This window comes from Lonchura striata, chromosome 1, assembly GCF_046129695.1.
Source record: "Lonchura striata isolate bLonStr1 chromosome 1, bLonStr1.mat, whole genome shotgun sequence".
In the NCBI taxonomy this organism is placed as follows: Eukaryota; Metazoa; Chordata; class Aves; order Passeriformes; family Estrildidae; genus Lonchura; species Lonchura striata.
In genome coordinates, this window is record NC_134603.1 from 127,143,715 (window position 1) to 127,157,896 (window position 14,182).

The window sequence follows — 14,182 nt, forward strand, 5'->3', positions numbered from 1 at the left end:
TGCTTTCCTTGCCGAAGGTGTTGTGGGTCACCTAAATATAAGTAATTTAGCAATTTTAAGGTGTTATCCCCTCCCTCTGTTGGCTTGAAAATGTAGGTTAGTGTGCTTTTCTGACAGTGAGGGTCAAAGACGAAGAGCTGGGTTTAATACTAGGAAAAAATAATTATAATATAAATATTATAATGTACGATTAAGTAAAATAATGAAAATCCTAGGAAACAGTATTGAAATGGTGAAAATGATGCTAAATAAACTCTTACAGCAACCAAGCTTATGCATGAAACGGACCTGACTACCCAGCTTCAGTGTTTTTTTTTGTTTGACACTTTCCATTTCATTGGATAGTGTGAGCACTGGGTTTGTGTCAAAGTAGGTCAGATTCTGGCAAGTTTATTTCTCTTTTCTACAGTACTATAGCTCTTCAAAAATAGGCACTGCTTCTGTGCCATTGTGTTCTACTGTAGAAAGCAAATCAATTTCAAATGCCTGCAGCAGTTCTTCTGCAGAAAAAATAGTGTATTTATAATGCCTGTAGTTGGATATAGCTGAAGCAGTTTAGGTTAGTACGATCACCTGTGGTTTCTTACAGCCTGTTTCATACAGCTTTTCAGCTTCTGGGAAGAATGAGTGCAGTGGCAATTTAGTATTCCCTGAGAGGTGCAGCTTTGGGAGCCTGGGATAAGGCTGCCATCCAGAGGTTTTGTGTGGTTCTGTCTTGTGCGGTTGGGGGATCTGGATTGTTTGTTTGATGGCCCTTTGTGACAGCTCTGCTTCTTATTTACACATCTAGATTTTGCAGTAGCCTTCCCTTTCTTCTAGAGTTCCTTATCTCTTTCTCCTTGAGAAAAGTAAGAGCAGGTAAGGGAACAAAGACAAAAAAAGGAAGTGTTGTAGGATTCCTGTGATAACACCTTGAGAGAGTTCAGGCAATAAAATACTTAGTGTGGTGTAAAAGCTATTACTGGCATCAAGGTTCATTAAACCTATAATGCACAATCAGATTGTTAGGTTGCCTAGTAAGGCACAGATATCATAAAAATACCTCTATCCTTTTCACACCACTAAGGATTATGTAAATCTAACGGTGACTTGTTTTCTGATCTAAACCTATGTGTGTTGTTGGAAGAGTATGCTAAGAACCTCATAAAATCTGTGGAATCAATTGTTGATAATATTAGATTGTGTTTAGTTTCAGATGAAGTCTGTATTTTCTCACTAGTGCATATTCTGCAAGTTGAGAAGAAAATAATTTAGATTATATGTCTTCCAAAATAGTAGAAAGTATGGCTGAAAAAGATATGGAGGCTATTTTTGTTTTGCGTTGTGTACTGTATATCAGGACTTCTTACAGATATTTGACAATGTCACAAATCAGAACACTATTCTAGATGCAAGTGTTGACTTTCAACTAAATCAAGTATAAATATTAATGTGTTGCAAGAGTGGTTTTTTACAATATTTGGATTTTCAGTAGCTAGGCAATTAGGAGACTGATTTATTTCTTTGTTTTTCCATACTTACTATCAGTGTGGTTCTTGGCAGGAAGAAAGGAGAGGTAGGAATTTATTATTGTTCTTTGTGTTCACAATAAAATAATTTCTATGGATGTCCTTTACTAATAGGTCAAAGGAAACAGACTGGCAGCCTTATTTCACTACACGACTTGTTGATGACTTTGGCACTCATCTTCGAGTTTTCAGAAAAGCTCAGCAAAGGATAGCAGAGAAAGGCAATCAAATGAAAGGTAATGGGAAGTATTTTTTTTATATGAGTCTGAGTGGGCTGATATCTTATGTGTGTGAAATATAGTTAGCTTTATTTTATAATTCAAGTTCTTTCTCAAGTTTCTAGTCTTGACAAAAACATGCTTTTTATTTTCTTTTGCATAGATCAAGCTGAGGAACTTGTAGATACATTCTTTGAGGTTGAAGTTGAAATGGAAAAAGAAGTCTGTCGTGATCTAGTCTGCACTTCTCCCAAAGATGAAGAAGGTCTCTCAATATTATCTTCTGAGTAAATAATTTAATATGGGAGACTAAATTTAAATACTAACAATTGTGTTCACAATATGAAATGCAATAAAACCTTAACATATGACTTTCAAAGTGTGGTTATCTACCATATGTATACATTTCTTCTGATTTGTAGATATTAATGTGGTAACTAAAATGAATCATGTACCTATGTAAGACTTCCTCCTTTCATTGGAAGAATTTTAAGAGAAAAATATTTTTTCTTGGGAGGGAGGGGATGGTTTTGCAGATTCTTACTACTTTTTGGTAGATGTGCCTTCCTTATCACTATTCTGCAGTCTTCCTGCAAAAGGACTATATTTTTAGGGAAGGTATTGAAGGAGGGGAGAAAAACCTAATTATGCTAAGTAAGGAACAATGCATTAGAGTTAGATTGTGTTTTTTTTTAATCTTGTAATTTGTTTTTCGTTGCCTGGGGTTTGAGGTAGATCTTTTTCATCACTGATGCTTATATTCCATCTGAAAGGTTACTGTAATGCTTGGAATAAAAGCATTACAGAGATACATGTATTGTATGTTTGAATTCAGAATTAAGGATTTATCTATGGCATTTGGTGATAGCAGGTAAGATGTGAAGTAACATAATGTGAAATTGTGCTAAGGGGTTTTTGCTTTCCTTCTCTAGGATTCCTAAGGGATCTGTGTGAGGTTTTACTGTATATATTGCTACCTCCTGGAGACTTCCAGAACAAGATCATGCGATACTTTGTCAGGGTAAGTACAGACTCTAAAAGCCATCCCAATTCTTTGGTTTAAAGTCATAAAAAGTTTTTAAACTGCTGGTCTTCTTTTCTAAAGTTAATTTAATACTAGGGTATTTTAAAAGCAGTAGAGTCTCAATAAGTGTTTAATAGCAGTGAACAGTTTGTCTGAAATGTTTTTGAAGATTCTTTTAGTTCTATCATGACAAAAGTATGAGAAAGTGGATGCTGTTTTTTTTGAGATTGTTTTTTCTTGAGGAGTTTTTTCTTGTAATTTCTTGCAATTACAAATTACACTTGTAGTGTTAATTGGAAGAGAATGTGGTAGTGCCTATTAAATGTTCTCTGTAATTACACTTTTGTGTTTTAAGCTTTACACAGTGATGTTTAAATTGTTTCGGTTATACTAGCTTTATGAATAAATGGAAAAATTATGGTATAAAAATCCTTTGTTTTTTAGGAAATCCTCTCCCGAGGAATTCTTCTTCCGTTAATAAACCAGCTCAGTGATCCTGATTATATTAATCAGTATGTCATATGGATGGTAAGATATAAAATTTTTAAAATTATTTGTATTTCCAGAACATTTTCATGTAAAGCTTTACTCATTTTCCCTCTAATCACAGTGGTATAAACATTACCAATGGATAGATTGGCAGAGATAATGAACTTAGAGCTGCTATACTAAATTTTATACATACATAAAAAAGATATGCATTTGCATATATTTGCACTCCTCATTTTGATTGTTCAGCAAAAGTTGCCTGACTGAGGACAAATGTATCAACAAAATGTAAAGGTCAGTCCTCTAACTGTTCTGCTTGGCTGTTTGGGAAGTACCCGTGGAGGTGGTTTCCCTTTACTGTGTTTACAGTTTGGCCTTTCAAGCTTAAGAGGCCTCAAGAATGAAAACTAAGAAACATTTATTTTCTGCTAAGGAATTTCAGGGCAATTATTTTAGGACTGTGTGTGTTAACGCTAAATAATTTGATGGAATGGGCAGAAACTTTTTTTTTACTTTGATAACTCTCTATTGCACCTGCAAGAAAAGCCCCTGAAATTTTAATGTAGTATTATATAGTAAAGTTAACATAAATAGAATAATTATGCTTTAATTAACAATATTGATTCTTTGGAAAGCAAGTTAAAACTTACTCTTATATGTTATTATCCTGTATAGTTCATTAATCAAGTTTAATTTTTTTCTCCAACTTCTCTCTTTTTATTCATATGTTTTGGTCTTATAGTGAACATTCAAATTCTATACTGAAAATACCTTTGTATTTCCAAGTTCATCTTATGTATGGAATTATAAGTGTATCTGTGCAGGCTTCAAGTGTATATGTGCAGTGATTCCTTCATTCCAGCCTCCTTCACTTCATGTAAAAGTTGGCACACATTCTACTGGAACCTAGCTTTAGTAAGAAAAAATATAGCTCATCTGGACCAGAATTTTCAATTTTCGATTTCCCTCTCCTCCTATGCACGTTCTTTATTTGTAACTTGGCCTCATTCTTTATTTACTGAGCACTGCCCCCAACTGCATCCAGAGATAGGATTTTGAGCTTTTTATAAAGATTTCTGTTATGATAGTGATGTCCCAAATAACTAATTTTCCAAATTGTTTTCTGAGATGAAGAAACAAATGTGCTGGCCAAAGGATAAGGAAAAAAATTAATACAAGTTTTATGAAATGGATATCGTTGCAGAAATTAAGGTTAGAAGAGGAAATGACTGAAATAAATCTGAGCTCTTTTTGGAACCTTTAACATAAAGTCACACTTGAATTAAAAGATCAGTTTCTGGAAAAGAGAGGTCTAATTCCAGGCATACCATAGTCCAATACTAATTCTGTTGCAATAAAATACAAAACTTCAATACCAAATCAGAAGTTTATTGAAAGTTCTCACTTCACTGTGAAAGTCACAACTTTAGAAAATGTTTTAAGTTCAAGTACTGCTTGTACTATTACTTTAAAAGCAGATTTTTAGGGAGATTTTTCCATTAAGTTTGATCGATGGTATCCACTCTTCATTCTTTCTGCTTCGTGCAGCTCATGTCAATGCACTTCTTTGGTACAGACCAATTGTTACATTTCCATATCAAAGTGAGCACTTAGATGTGGGTGAAGTGACTTTTTTAGCTTCAGATGGTTGAGTTCTAGTGCTGTCTTTACCCTCAGCACCTGTGTGCACGTGTTGTAAAACTGCCAACATTTCCCTGATCTCCATGCTGCATTCACAGCACAGTTTCCAGTGATCTCGGCAGCACAGCAGGTTTCCTTCACTTGCACAAATGCCTTTGAGTCCCTAGAGCAGGTTATGCCAATGCTGGTAAAATGGTATGTATATAAATAGCTTAATAGTATTTATCAGGGTATCTGAATTAGTGTTCCAGAGAGGAGTCATGTAGATTTGTTTTTCCCTTAGTAGGTTATGATTACATTGTAGGATGTTTTAATTCTTTTTGTAATTCTGTATCTTAAGAAACCATTACTCTGGGAGCATGTATACTTGCAGGGGATCCTTTTTAGCAGTCTCACCATTTTCTGCCCACTTAGCTAAGGAGATAATAGGAGATAATAGTAGATGATGGTCGATTGGATTTTGGAGATCTTCGTTAAGGAGGTTGATGGACTTTCCATGTGTCTGTGTTGTAGTTCTTGGAAACAGAAAGTGATGCAGTGAAATAGTTTTTGACTATGCATGCTTTTTCTGTTTCAGTCCATATAAAATTTGAGTCCTGAAAGGAAAATTTATTGTCAAAGAGCTTTCAAAATGCCACTTTGCAGTGCTGTATCAAATTAATTCACTTGAAGAAAACTCATGTCTTGTACTTTTACCTACTTTGCATTACTTACACTTTAAAACTTTGTGTTTCAGATTCGTGATTCCAACTGTAACTATGAGGCCTTTATGAATATTATTAAATTAAGTGATAATATAGGCGAGTTGGAAGCTGTGAAAGATAAAGCAAGTGAAGAATTGCAATATCTTCGATCTCTAGATACAGCAGGAGATGGTTAGTGCTGCATTGTTTTGCAAAATATGAAATGTATTTACCAGCATGATCGCTGTAGAATATTGCAACAATTAAAAAATAAAAGCTCTGATGCAGCATAGTATAAAGTACTTTATTTTAAAAAACTGGATAAGAATTGATAAAACTCAAGTTTTTGTTTTCATATGCGTTTTGTTGGTTGGTGTGTGTTTGATTCCTTTTTGGAAGTATGGAGAATTTCTAAGTGTATTTCTGTTAAATTAAAACTTTCTGACTGGTGGTTCTGAATTTTGGTAATATTTAAGATATTAATGGTAGTCAGTTAACTGTTAATCTGAAAAAGGGAAAAGAAAAATAGTTCTTGTTAATTTCTTTCATACCTTTCATTAGCAAGGTATTTAAACTGAAAAAAACCCTGAAGATTTTGTTTAGTTATCTGTATTGCTTAATTGTCTTTGTTTTTGCTTGCAGATATCAACACTATAAAAAATCAAATAAACAGTTTATTATATGTTATTAAAGTATGTGATTCAAGAATTCAGAGGTTGCAGTCAGGAAAAGTAAGTGTTTTCAAATTTTTTTGTTTCAAAAGAGTGAGGTTGCAAATGACTGACTAGTTGTTAGTTTTGCTTGTTTTATAATTAAGGGTTGGTAGAGTTGGTATATTTGGCTTTACTTAGTTTCTTGACTCTTAATTTGGCCTAGATTTGGTTCCAAGATAATACAATATTCTGCATGTATTGACTATTAAAGTGATTAAGCCTTCTATAGCAGGACCTGAAGGTATTGCTTTAATAGCAAGAACTGTCATATAGGCAGAAGAAAATGTGACAGATTAATTTAAGTTGTGGTGAACTGCGGCCTGTCAAATGCTGAAATTAATTTTCATTAATTAATTTTCTGCTACTGTCACTGTTGATGAGGTATTCGGGGTTAATTTTATCTGTAGAGTATTACATGAACAGCAGTATTAAAATCCAGCTTATCATGTAGCAGAACAGCTGCATCTGGTTTTCAAGACAAATATTTAAGAAAACACGATCTTCTAATTTAGACCTTAATTTACTAGTGATCATGAGAATAGCTAATCATTGAGATACTACTTTATTATATGTCATGTAATTTTTTTTAACCTATATGCTTTGTAGTAAGTAGAAGTTTAAAAGTTAATTTTTAAAAAGCCTATGAACACACTGAACTGTGTCTTACAGGAAATAGATACTGTGAAACTGGCAGCAAACTTTGGAAAACTTTGCACAGTCCCTCTGGACCATATTCTGGTAGACAATGTTGCACTACAGTTTTTTATGGGTAAGTGTTAATTTATCTGATCTGTTTTATTTATAAAGAATATGCTAACTCACAGGACAGTGTACTTGGAATTGCTAAGTGTCAGTACTAAGAATATCCATCACTTTTGTTGGTGGTTATAGTCCTTTTAATGCAGTAGATGGAAACCGTCCAGGAACTTCCTGGAGTGCACGGGGATGTATGTCCTGACACAGCTGGTGAGGCAGCTGATCTAGGAAGGCACCTGTCTGAACCTGTATTTGCAAACAGGGGGTGATGTGATAATTGGAGGTTGTCTTGGCCATAAAATAAACACCCTCAGTCAATTTGCAGATGACATTTAAGTTGGGCAGGAGTGTTCATCTGCTGGAGGGCAGGAAGGCTGTCTAGAGGGAAGAAGGCTGAATTTATGGCCCAAGATCATTTGTATGAGATTCAATAAAGCCAAGTGCCAGGTCCTGAACTTGTGTCAACCACAGGCAGTGCTGCAGGCAGGAGCGGAGTGGAAAACTGCCTGGCAGAAAAGCAGCTGGGGGTGCTGATTGTGAGCAGCTGAACATGAGCAAGGAGTGGGTCCAGGTGACCAAGAAGATTAATGGTATCCTTGCTTGGATCAGCAATAGTGTGGCCAGCAGGATTAGGGCAGTGGTTGTTCCCCTGAATTCAGCACTGGTGAGGTCATACCTTAAATCCTGACCTTCACTACAAGAAAGACACTGAGGTGCTGGAGCATGTCCAGAGAAGGGCAACAAAGCTGGGGAAGGGTCTGAAGCATAAGTCTTATGTGGGGAGTCACAGGAAATTAGGGTTTCTTAGGCTGGAGAAAAGGATACTCAGGGAGAACCTTATCACTCCCTACAACTGCCTGAAAGGAGGCTGTAGCGAGGAGAGGGCTCCTCTCTTCTCCTAGGCAGCTAGCAACAGGGTGAAAGGAAATTGCCTCAAGATGTGCCAGATGAAGTTTAGATGGGGTATTAGGAAATATTTCTTCACCAAAAGAGTGATGCATTGGCTTGACAAGCTGCCCAGGGAAGTGGTAGTCACCATCCCTGGAAATATTTAGAAGGCATGTAGATGTGGTACTTAGGAACATGGTTTAGTGGTGGACTTGAAACTGTTAGATTGGCAGTCTTGAACATCTTTTCCAGTATAAATGATCCCATGATTCTATGAACCTATTTTTTAGAAATTCAGTTTGTATCATGCTGTGCAACTCTGTTATACTCACACGGTAGTGATGGATTCACATTTTACATGTGCTTTTGAGGATTCAGTGCTTAGTTCCTCCTTAGTTCCACCTTTGCTCTCAGGTGTTTCTTTACTATATCACCAATATTTATATATGTATACATATATACACATACATATAACCAATATGTATATGTATTTTTAATTGACTCTATATGGCAAGGTGTATAACCAGATCCTGCTGTTCCGTATGTAATCAACATCATAGAGAATTCCTTTTCCAAGATGTGCAACAGTAACTAAGGTCATGTGTGTCTGTTTTCTGTAGATTACATGCAGCAAACTGGTGGTCAAGCACATCTGTTTTTCTGGATGACAGTGGAAGGATACAGGGTTACAGCACAGCAACAACTGGAGGTACTTCAAAGCCGACAGAAAGATGGAAAACATCAGACTAATCAGACCAAGGGTCTATTAAGAGCAGCTGCATTTGGAGTTTATGAGCAATATTTATCAGAAAAGGTAGGAATAACTTCATTCTGCAGTGTTTATTCTTTGTACTGATACTTCTTTAATATGGTTATGACTAAGTTAATATGAAATGGTTGTTATGTAGTACAAGTTGCTTGCATGTTGACATTTAAGCTATTGTGTATGTATCTTCTCTCTCATCTCCAACAGTAAGGAAGTCTTCCTCTTTTGTGCTCCCCCTCATTTATAAAGGCTCATAGTGCCACTGACTGCCTTGTCAGATGCACTGTGTTCCTCAGAGGTTGACTTTCTAGAATATGCAAACTACAGACAATGTAAAGACAGGATAAAGAAGCATCTCTCTGTATATGCTGTCCTTCTCCTTCCTTTTTTCTGTCCTCCACCCTTGCCTGCTCCCTTAAGAAGTGTTATTAAAAAAATGGAACTGAGTATTTTTCCAAACTTAGGTTATGATTGGGTTATCAAATGAAGTAGCTTCCCATGCCTCTCTACAATTGTCTCTGTAAATTGCTCAAATATCACCACTGTGTATCTTTCAATAGGCAGTAAGGATTCCTCGGTGGAAGAAACTGCTCATCAACTTGTATTGACAAAACATCTTTATTCTGAATTTGTGTGTGCATAAAAATCACCTCTCACTCAGAAATGGGAAGTTGACAAACCGTTAGACTTTCCCCAGATGTTTCAGAACTTCATCCTATTACTTTTTTATTGGCTTGTTCTTGAGTTCTGAATCTTAATCTTTTTCATAAATAAATAAAAACTGGTTATAAGTCTGAGTAAATCTGATTTAGGTACTGCTTCAAAATATATGTATAAATTGTTTTTGAGGCCATTCCTAGTGTGTAATAGTGAAACTTCCAAGTTTTAATACAAACTCTGAACTTAGTTTTGGGGGTGGATGGGATCTGACTCCTATCATATGTTCTAGACAGTTACAGAGATACTTGTGAAAAATAAATTTAATTTACTTAGAGAGTTGCAGCATTGTATTGGATTTTATTTTATAAAGTAGAACTTTCTTATTTTTATGCTGCAAAAGTTGATTTAGATCTCTATGACAGGCATCTCCAAGAGTTAATATTGATGACAACTTAGTAGCAAAACTTGCAGAAACACTGAACCATGAGGATCCAACGCCTGAAATCTTTGATGACATTCAGAGAAAGGTATACTCTATTCATCCTTTATTTCATAAGACCTGTTAATGCTATGGAGTATAAAACATAACTAGATGCTAGAAAACAAAGAAGTCAAATATCTAAACCCTAAAAGCTGTGTAACCATTTTTCTGTTCTGTGAAAATCACACTCTTTTAAAATCATCAACTTTTGCTTTTCCATTTGTTAGTCCATGGTTTTCAGAGCAGTAGACAGAAGGAGTAGATGTCCTTCCTGTATAAATCTAAGTATGAAACACAGTTTAGAATTATCATGTTTTTATTTGTGGTAATGCGCTAATTTAAGAAAAATGTCATGAGTAAACTAAGACATACAGTTTTATTTCAGTTTTACTTCTTTTTTTCAAAGGTGAATGTGATGGTTGCATTTTAAATCCTGTAACTGTTCCCATAAATTAGTTTGACTCGTCCGTTTCTGCAAACTTGCCCAGTGAAGGACTAGAAGCAGCAAGTACTGAAGAAAAAGACAAAATACATGTATTTAAAAAGGAAAAATTACTGATTAATATTTTGACAATAATTTACATACCCAGTCTGACATGTTTTTATTTTAGATTGTTACTTCAGTGCTCTCATTCATGCTACAAATCAGTGATACAAGCTGTAGAATTTAGAATCACACTGTTGTATGCAGGACTCCATTTAAGACTAATTAAAGCCTCTTGTGAAATCTGGGCCTTACTTGTGAATTCTGCTGAAGAGCATAAATTTCCAGTAAGTTACGAAGGAAATGAACTTCCCGAAAACTGTATGGATTGGGTTTTTTCCTATTCATACTAGATGATAGTACTTGAAGAGTGGTCCATGGGAAAAAAAAAAAAATTAAATATGCTAGAGTTGACATGAGTATCCAAAAAATATAAATTAATTCCTGCTATGTATAGATACTTGTGTATATGCTGTGAAAGTAAATTGTTTGAGGTAGTGTGGTTAAATCTTTGTGAGGTATGGCTATATTGTATTGGCTAAACTAGAAATTGTAAGAAAAGTTACATACAGTGTCTCCTCTCCCTTCTTTCCCTTTTCTCACCTCTTGCCCTTAGTGTTTGCAGGTCTACATATATAGTTTATCCACAAGGAGAGACTGAGGTAACCTGTTATGAAATGCATAAAGATGAAATAGGTTTATACTGCAATTGGAAGGGTTAAGAGCAGAGGACAGAAGCATTTACAGCTATGGTTCTACTTCCTTCCTAGATGTGCACATCTGACTAGTTAGATATTTTCTGATAACCATTTCAGTAAGAATAAGTCAGAAACACGTGTGCACAGGTACTTCTTGTTCAAGTAGAATTTATGAAAACTAGTTTAATTAATTAAAAAATGCAATAAGTATTTCCAAATTTGGCATTTTTGTTTCAATAAGGTGTATGAGTTGATGCTGCGAGACGAGAGGTTCTACCCTTCGTTCAAGCAGAACGTGTTGTATGTGCGTATGTTAGCTGAGCTGGATATGCTGAAGGATCCCAGTTTCAGAGGATCAGATGATGGTGAAGGAGGTGAGCTCTGTATCTCTGAGGTGTATTTCCTGGGATCATTCTTTTCTCTGCTTTAAAATGAAAATAAATAAATTATCCATACCGGTTTTAGGAAATTAAATACTCCTGTGGTGTCTGTGATACTTAAATTTATTTTCCTCCTTGTGTTTTTGTGTGTAAACTCAGATAGGGTTTTCACTGTAGTAAGTTTATTAATCTTATGTAAATTCTTGTCATGTCTTGGTAACTAGTTTGTCACTAAAATAAATATGCATTTCTTCCATTCTATTTTTTTTGTGAAAATATTTAAAACTTCAATATATTGGGTTCTTTTAATGCATAACTATACTCCTCTCTGGAAATAAAAATTGAAAGTACATAGGAGATATGGCTTTTTAAAGCAGATAAAATCATTATTCTTGTTACTGAAGTAAAAATCCACTGAAAATTTCCCTCTTAAACTAGCTTGTTAACAGAGCTTGTTTATATCCTATGTGGGGATATAAACTTTAAAAAATGTTATCCGAAGTATTTACTTAAACTCTTTATAAACCTACATTTCTTTAAGTGTCTTTACTGGAAATTTTAAACACTTGCATGTTGCATGCAGCATTTTTCCCAGTTCTACAATTCTCCTTCATTTTTCATAATGTTTTTTGGATGCATTTTTATTTATATGTGATCCTACAATGGGGAGAAATCTTCTGACTTGGCTTTTCCTTTCCTTGTCCTCACTGCTCCCAGAGTCTTTTAATGGGTCTCCTACTAGCAGCATAAATTTGGTAAGTGCTTAGATTTTTTTTTTTCCTCAAAAGTAGAGAAAGTGTGATAAAATAGTTTAACTTAATGTACATTGCAGGTTTTACTTCACAGCAGTTGAATTTCTGAAAAAGTTTTTGAATCAAATTGAAACAGACAAGTTATTAATTTCTCTGTAAGATAAAACATCTTTTTGTATTTTCCCATGTTTAATGAAATTTTACATTGTTTCTCACAGAAACAGTTATTTTATGGAAAGCATAATTTCTTATCCCTATTTGCTTTTCTTAAATAGATATAAATTTGGAGTTACATAATAGTAGGTGAAAACAAATCCTTTGAAAGAGAAATCGCAAAGGATTAAATTTAAATAGACTGTAAAATGAGGCATTTAATTGCATTTTTGTTAGTTGATATTTTTTTCATTAGGACTTGATTTGGAAGCATTGAGGTATCTGGAGTTTATTCCAGCCATGAGTCAGTGGTTTTGGGGTTTTTTTAATCTGTCTAATTTCAAGTTTAGGTTGTTTTTTTTTTTTTTAAGTGATTCTTGACGTTTGTCAGTTTGTCAAAACCTTTCCTTTGTTAAATGAGTGTACCTAAACCAAAAATGCAAATACATTTATTTAAAAAGGAGAAATCATAAGATGTTTATTATATATCCTCCTCATGTTTCTGTAGACAGTGTGTAGCTGAGCCACAAGGTATACAAGATTCAGTTGGGCATATGACAGTATGTTTACAAACCTTTTTGTTTTATGAAGGTTTACATAGATATTTACAATCTGCATGCAATTTCCTGGATTATGTGATGCCTGGGCCCTTCTAGTTTGTTCTTGGAAGGTGCTGTAGCTCCTTAGGAGTTCCATTGCATTGATAAGGTCATGCTTGCATGAAAAGGAATGAGTGTTTTCTAAAGGAATACATGTAACATTAATGTCAATGTGTTTCACTGTGGGGTTTGTTGTTTATGGGGTTCAGGTTTCTGTCAGTTTTGGATTTTTTAAAATTTAAACTGGGTTTATCTTTTCTATTATATTCCTGTTGACATTTTGAAATGTAAAGAGAAGGGGAGGTGTTTAGCTGATACAAGTTATGCAAACTCCTGGTAGATGCAGACGGATAACTTAATTTAGCCATATTTTTTCGCAAGAGTCTTTTAACTGACTAATCTCTTTAAAAGATCTTTCAAATTTCTTTTAAGTACTCTGTCTAATAATGTATACTCTATACCAGAGTTATATTTTATGGATGAGGATTTGTCATTATTGTGGCTTATCTGGCTAGTGGCTATCTGCTGCTTCAAGTGACTTTCCAAGCTAAGTTAAAAAGTCCTAAAGTCTTTACCATGCACTGTTGCACTGCAAATAGATATTTCCATGGGACTCTTCAAAGACTTGATTTTTGGTTTTGTTGTGACAAGGGTATTTATAGAATATTACATTTATTATAAAGAGTTAGGAACATTATAGAAGAAATCCATTAGTAAATTTCTCTTTATGCAGAACTACTTTTACTTTTCTGTTGTCCATATTGTTCAGAGTGTTCAATGCTTTTACAGGTGTTTGAATACTGGTAGATTAGTTTTTGCTGGCTGAATTCCATGTCAAGAGTAAATTTCTGTACACATAGTTAGCTCCCTTGTGTTAGTCTGTTACGTAAGGAAAATAGACCTTGGAAAGGTTACTTTAAAGGTCAGGAAATTTCTGTACTTGCAGCTAATGACAATGTATTAAATAAAATTGGGTTGTGATATTTTTAGGTTTTAATTAACTTGTGTTCCTGTGAATATATCTAATGGTAGATATATTAGCTCATATCAAATGTCTGTCTGTTCAGGTTTCAACCTTTTAATTTACTTGTATTAATAGTTGCTGTATAGTGCCTTGCCACAGTAGTTGAGTGTTTCCTAAAGTTTCTATTATAAAATAAATTGTCTGCAATTCATACTTTCACTGGAAGAATTTGAAAGAGAGGCTCAAAACTGTTTTGAGGAAAAGCTGTTTTACAAAAAAAAAGTCTTAATTTCTGCCTTTTAATTTGATACATTTATCTACTATA

General features: G+C 34.5%; 1 protein-coding gene across 2 annotated transcripts in view; it reads left to right on the forward strand.

The window, feature by feature from the left end:
- Nucleotides 1-14,182, forward strand: part of SNX13 (sorting nexin 13) — a 64,889-nt gene that overhangs the window by 31,575 nt on the left and 19,132 nt on the right. For both annotated transcript variants that reach the window (XM_031503845.2, XM_031503846.2), the window contains exons 6-16: nucleotides 1,623-1,744; nucleotides 1,890-1,991; nucleotides 2,659-2,747; nucleotides 3,195-3,278; nucleotides 5,617-5,755; nucleotides 6,206-6,294; nucleotides 6,946-7,045; nucleotides 8,541-8,734; nucleotides 9,769-9,873; nucleotides 11,251-11,383; nucleotides 12,107-12,144. In XM_031503845.2, the coding sequence (XP_031359705.2) occupies nucleotides 1,623-1,744; nucleotides 1,890-1,991; nucleotides 2,659-2,747; nucleotides 3,195-3,278; nucleotides 5,617-5,755; nucleotides 6,206-6,294; nucleotides 6,946-7,045; nucleotides 8,541-8,734; nucleotides 9,769-9,873; nucleotides 11,251-11,383; nucleotides 12,107-12,144 (1,195 nt within the window). The remainder of the gene's footprint in view (nucleotides 1-1,622; nucleotides 1,745-1,889; nucleotides 1,992-2,658; nucleotides 2,748-3,194; nucleotides 3,279-5,616; nucleotides 5,756-6,205; nucleotides 6,295-6,945; nucleotides 7,046-8,540; nucleotides 8,735-9,768; nucleotides 9,874-11,250; nucleotides 11,384-12,106; nucleotides 12,145-14,182) is intronic.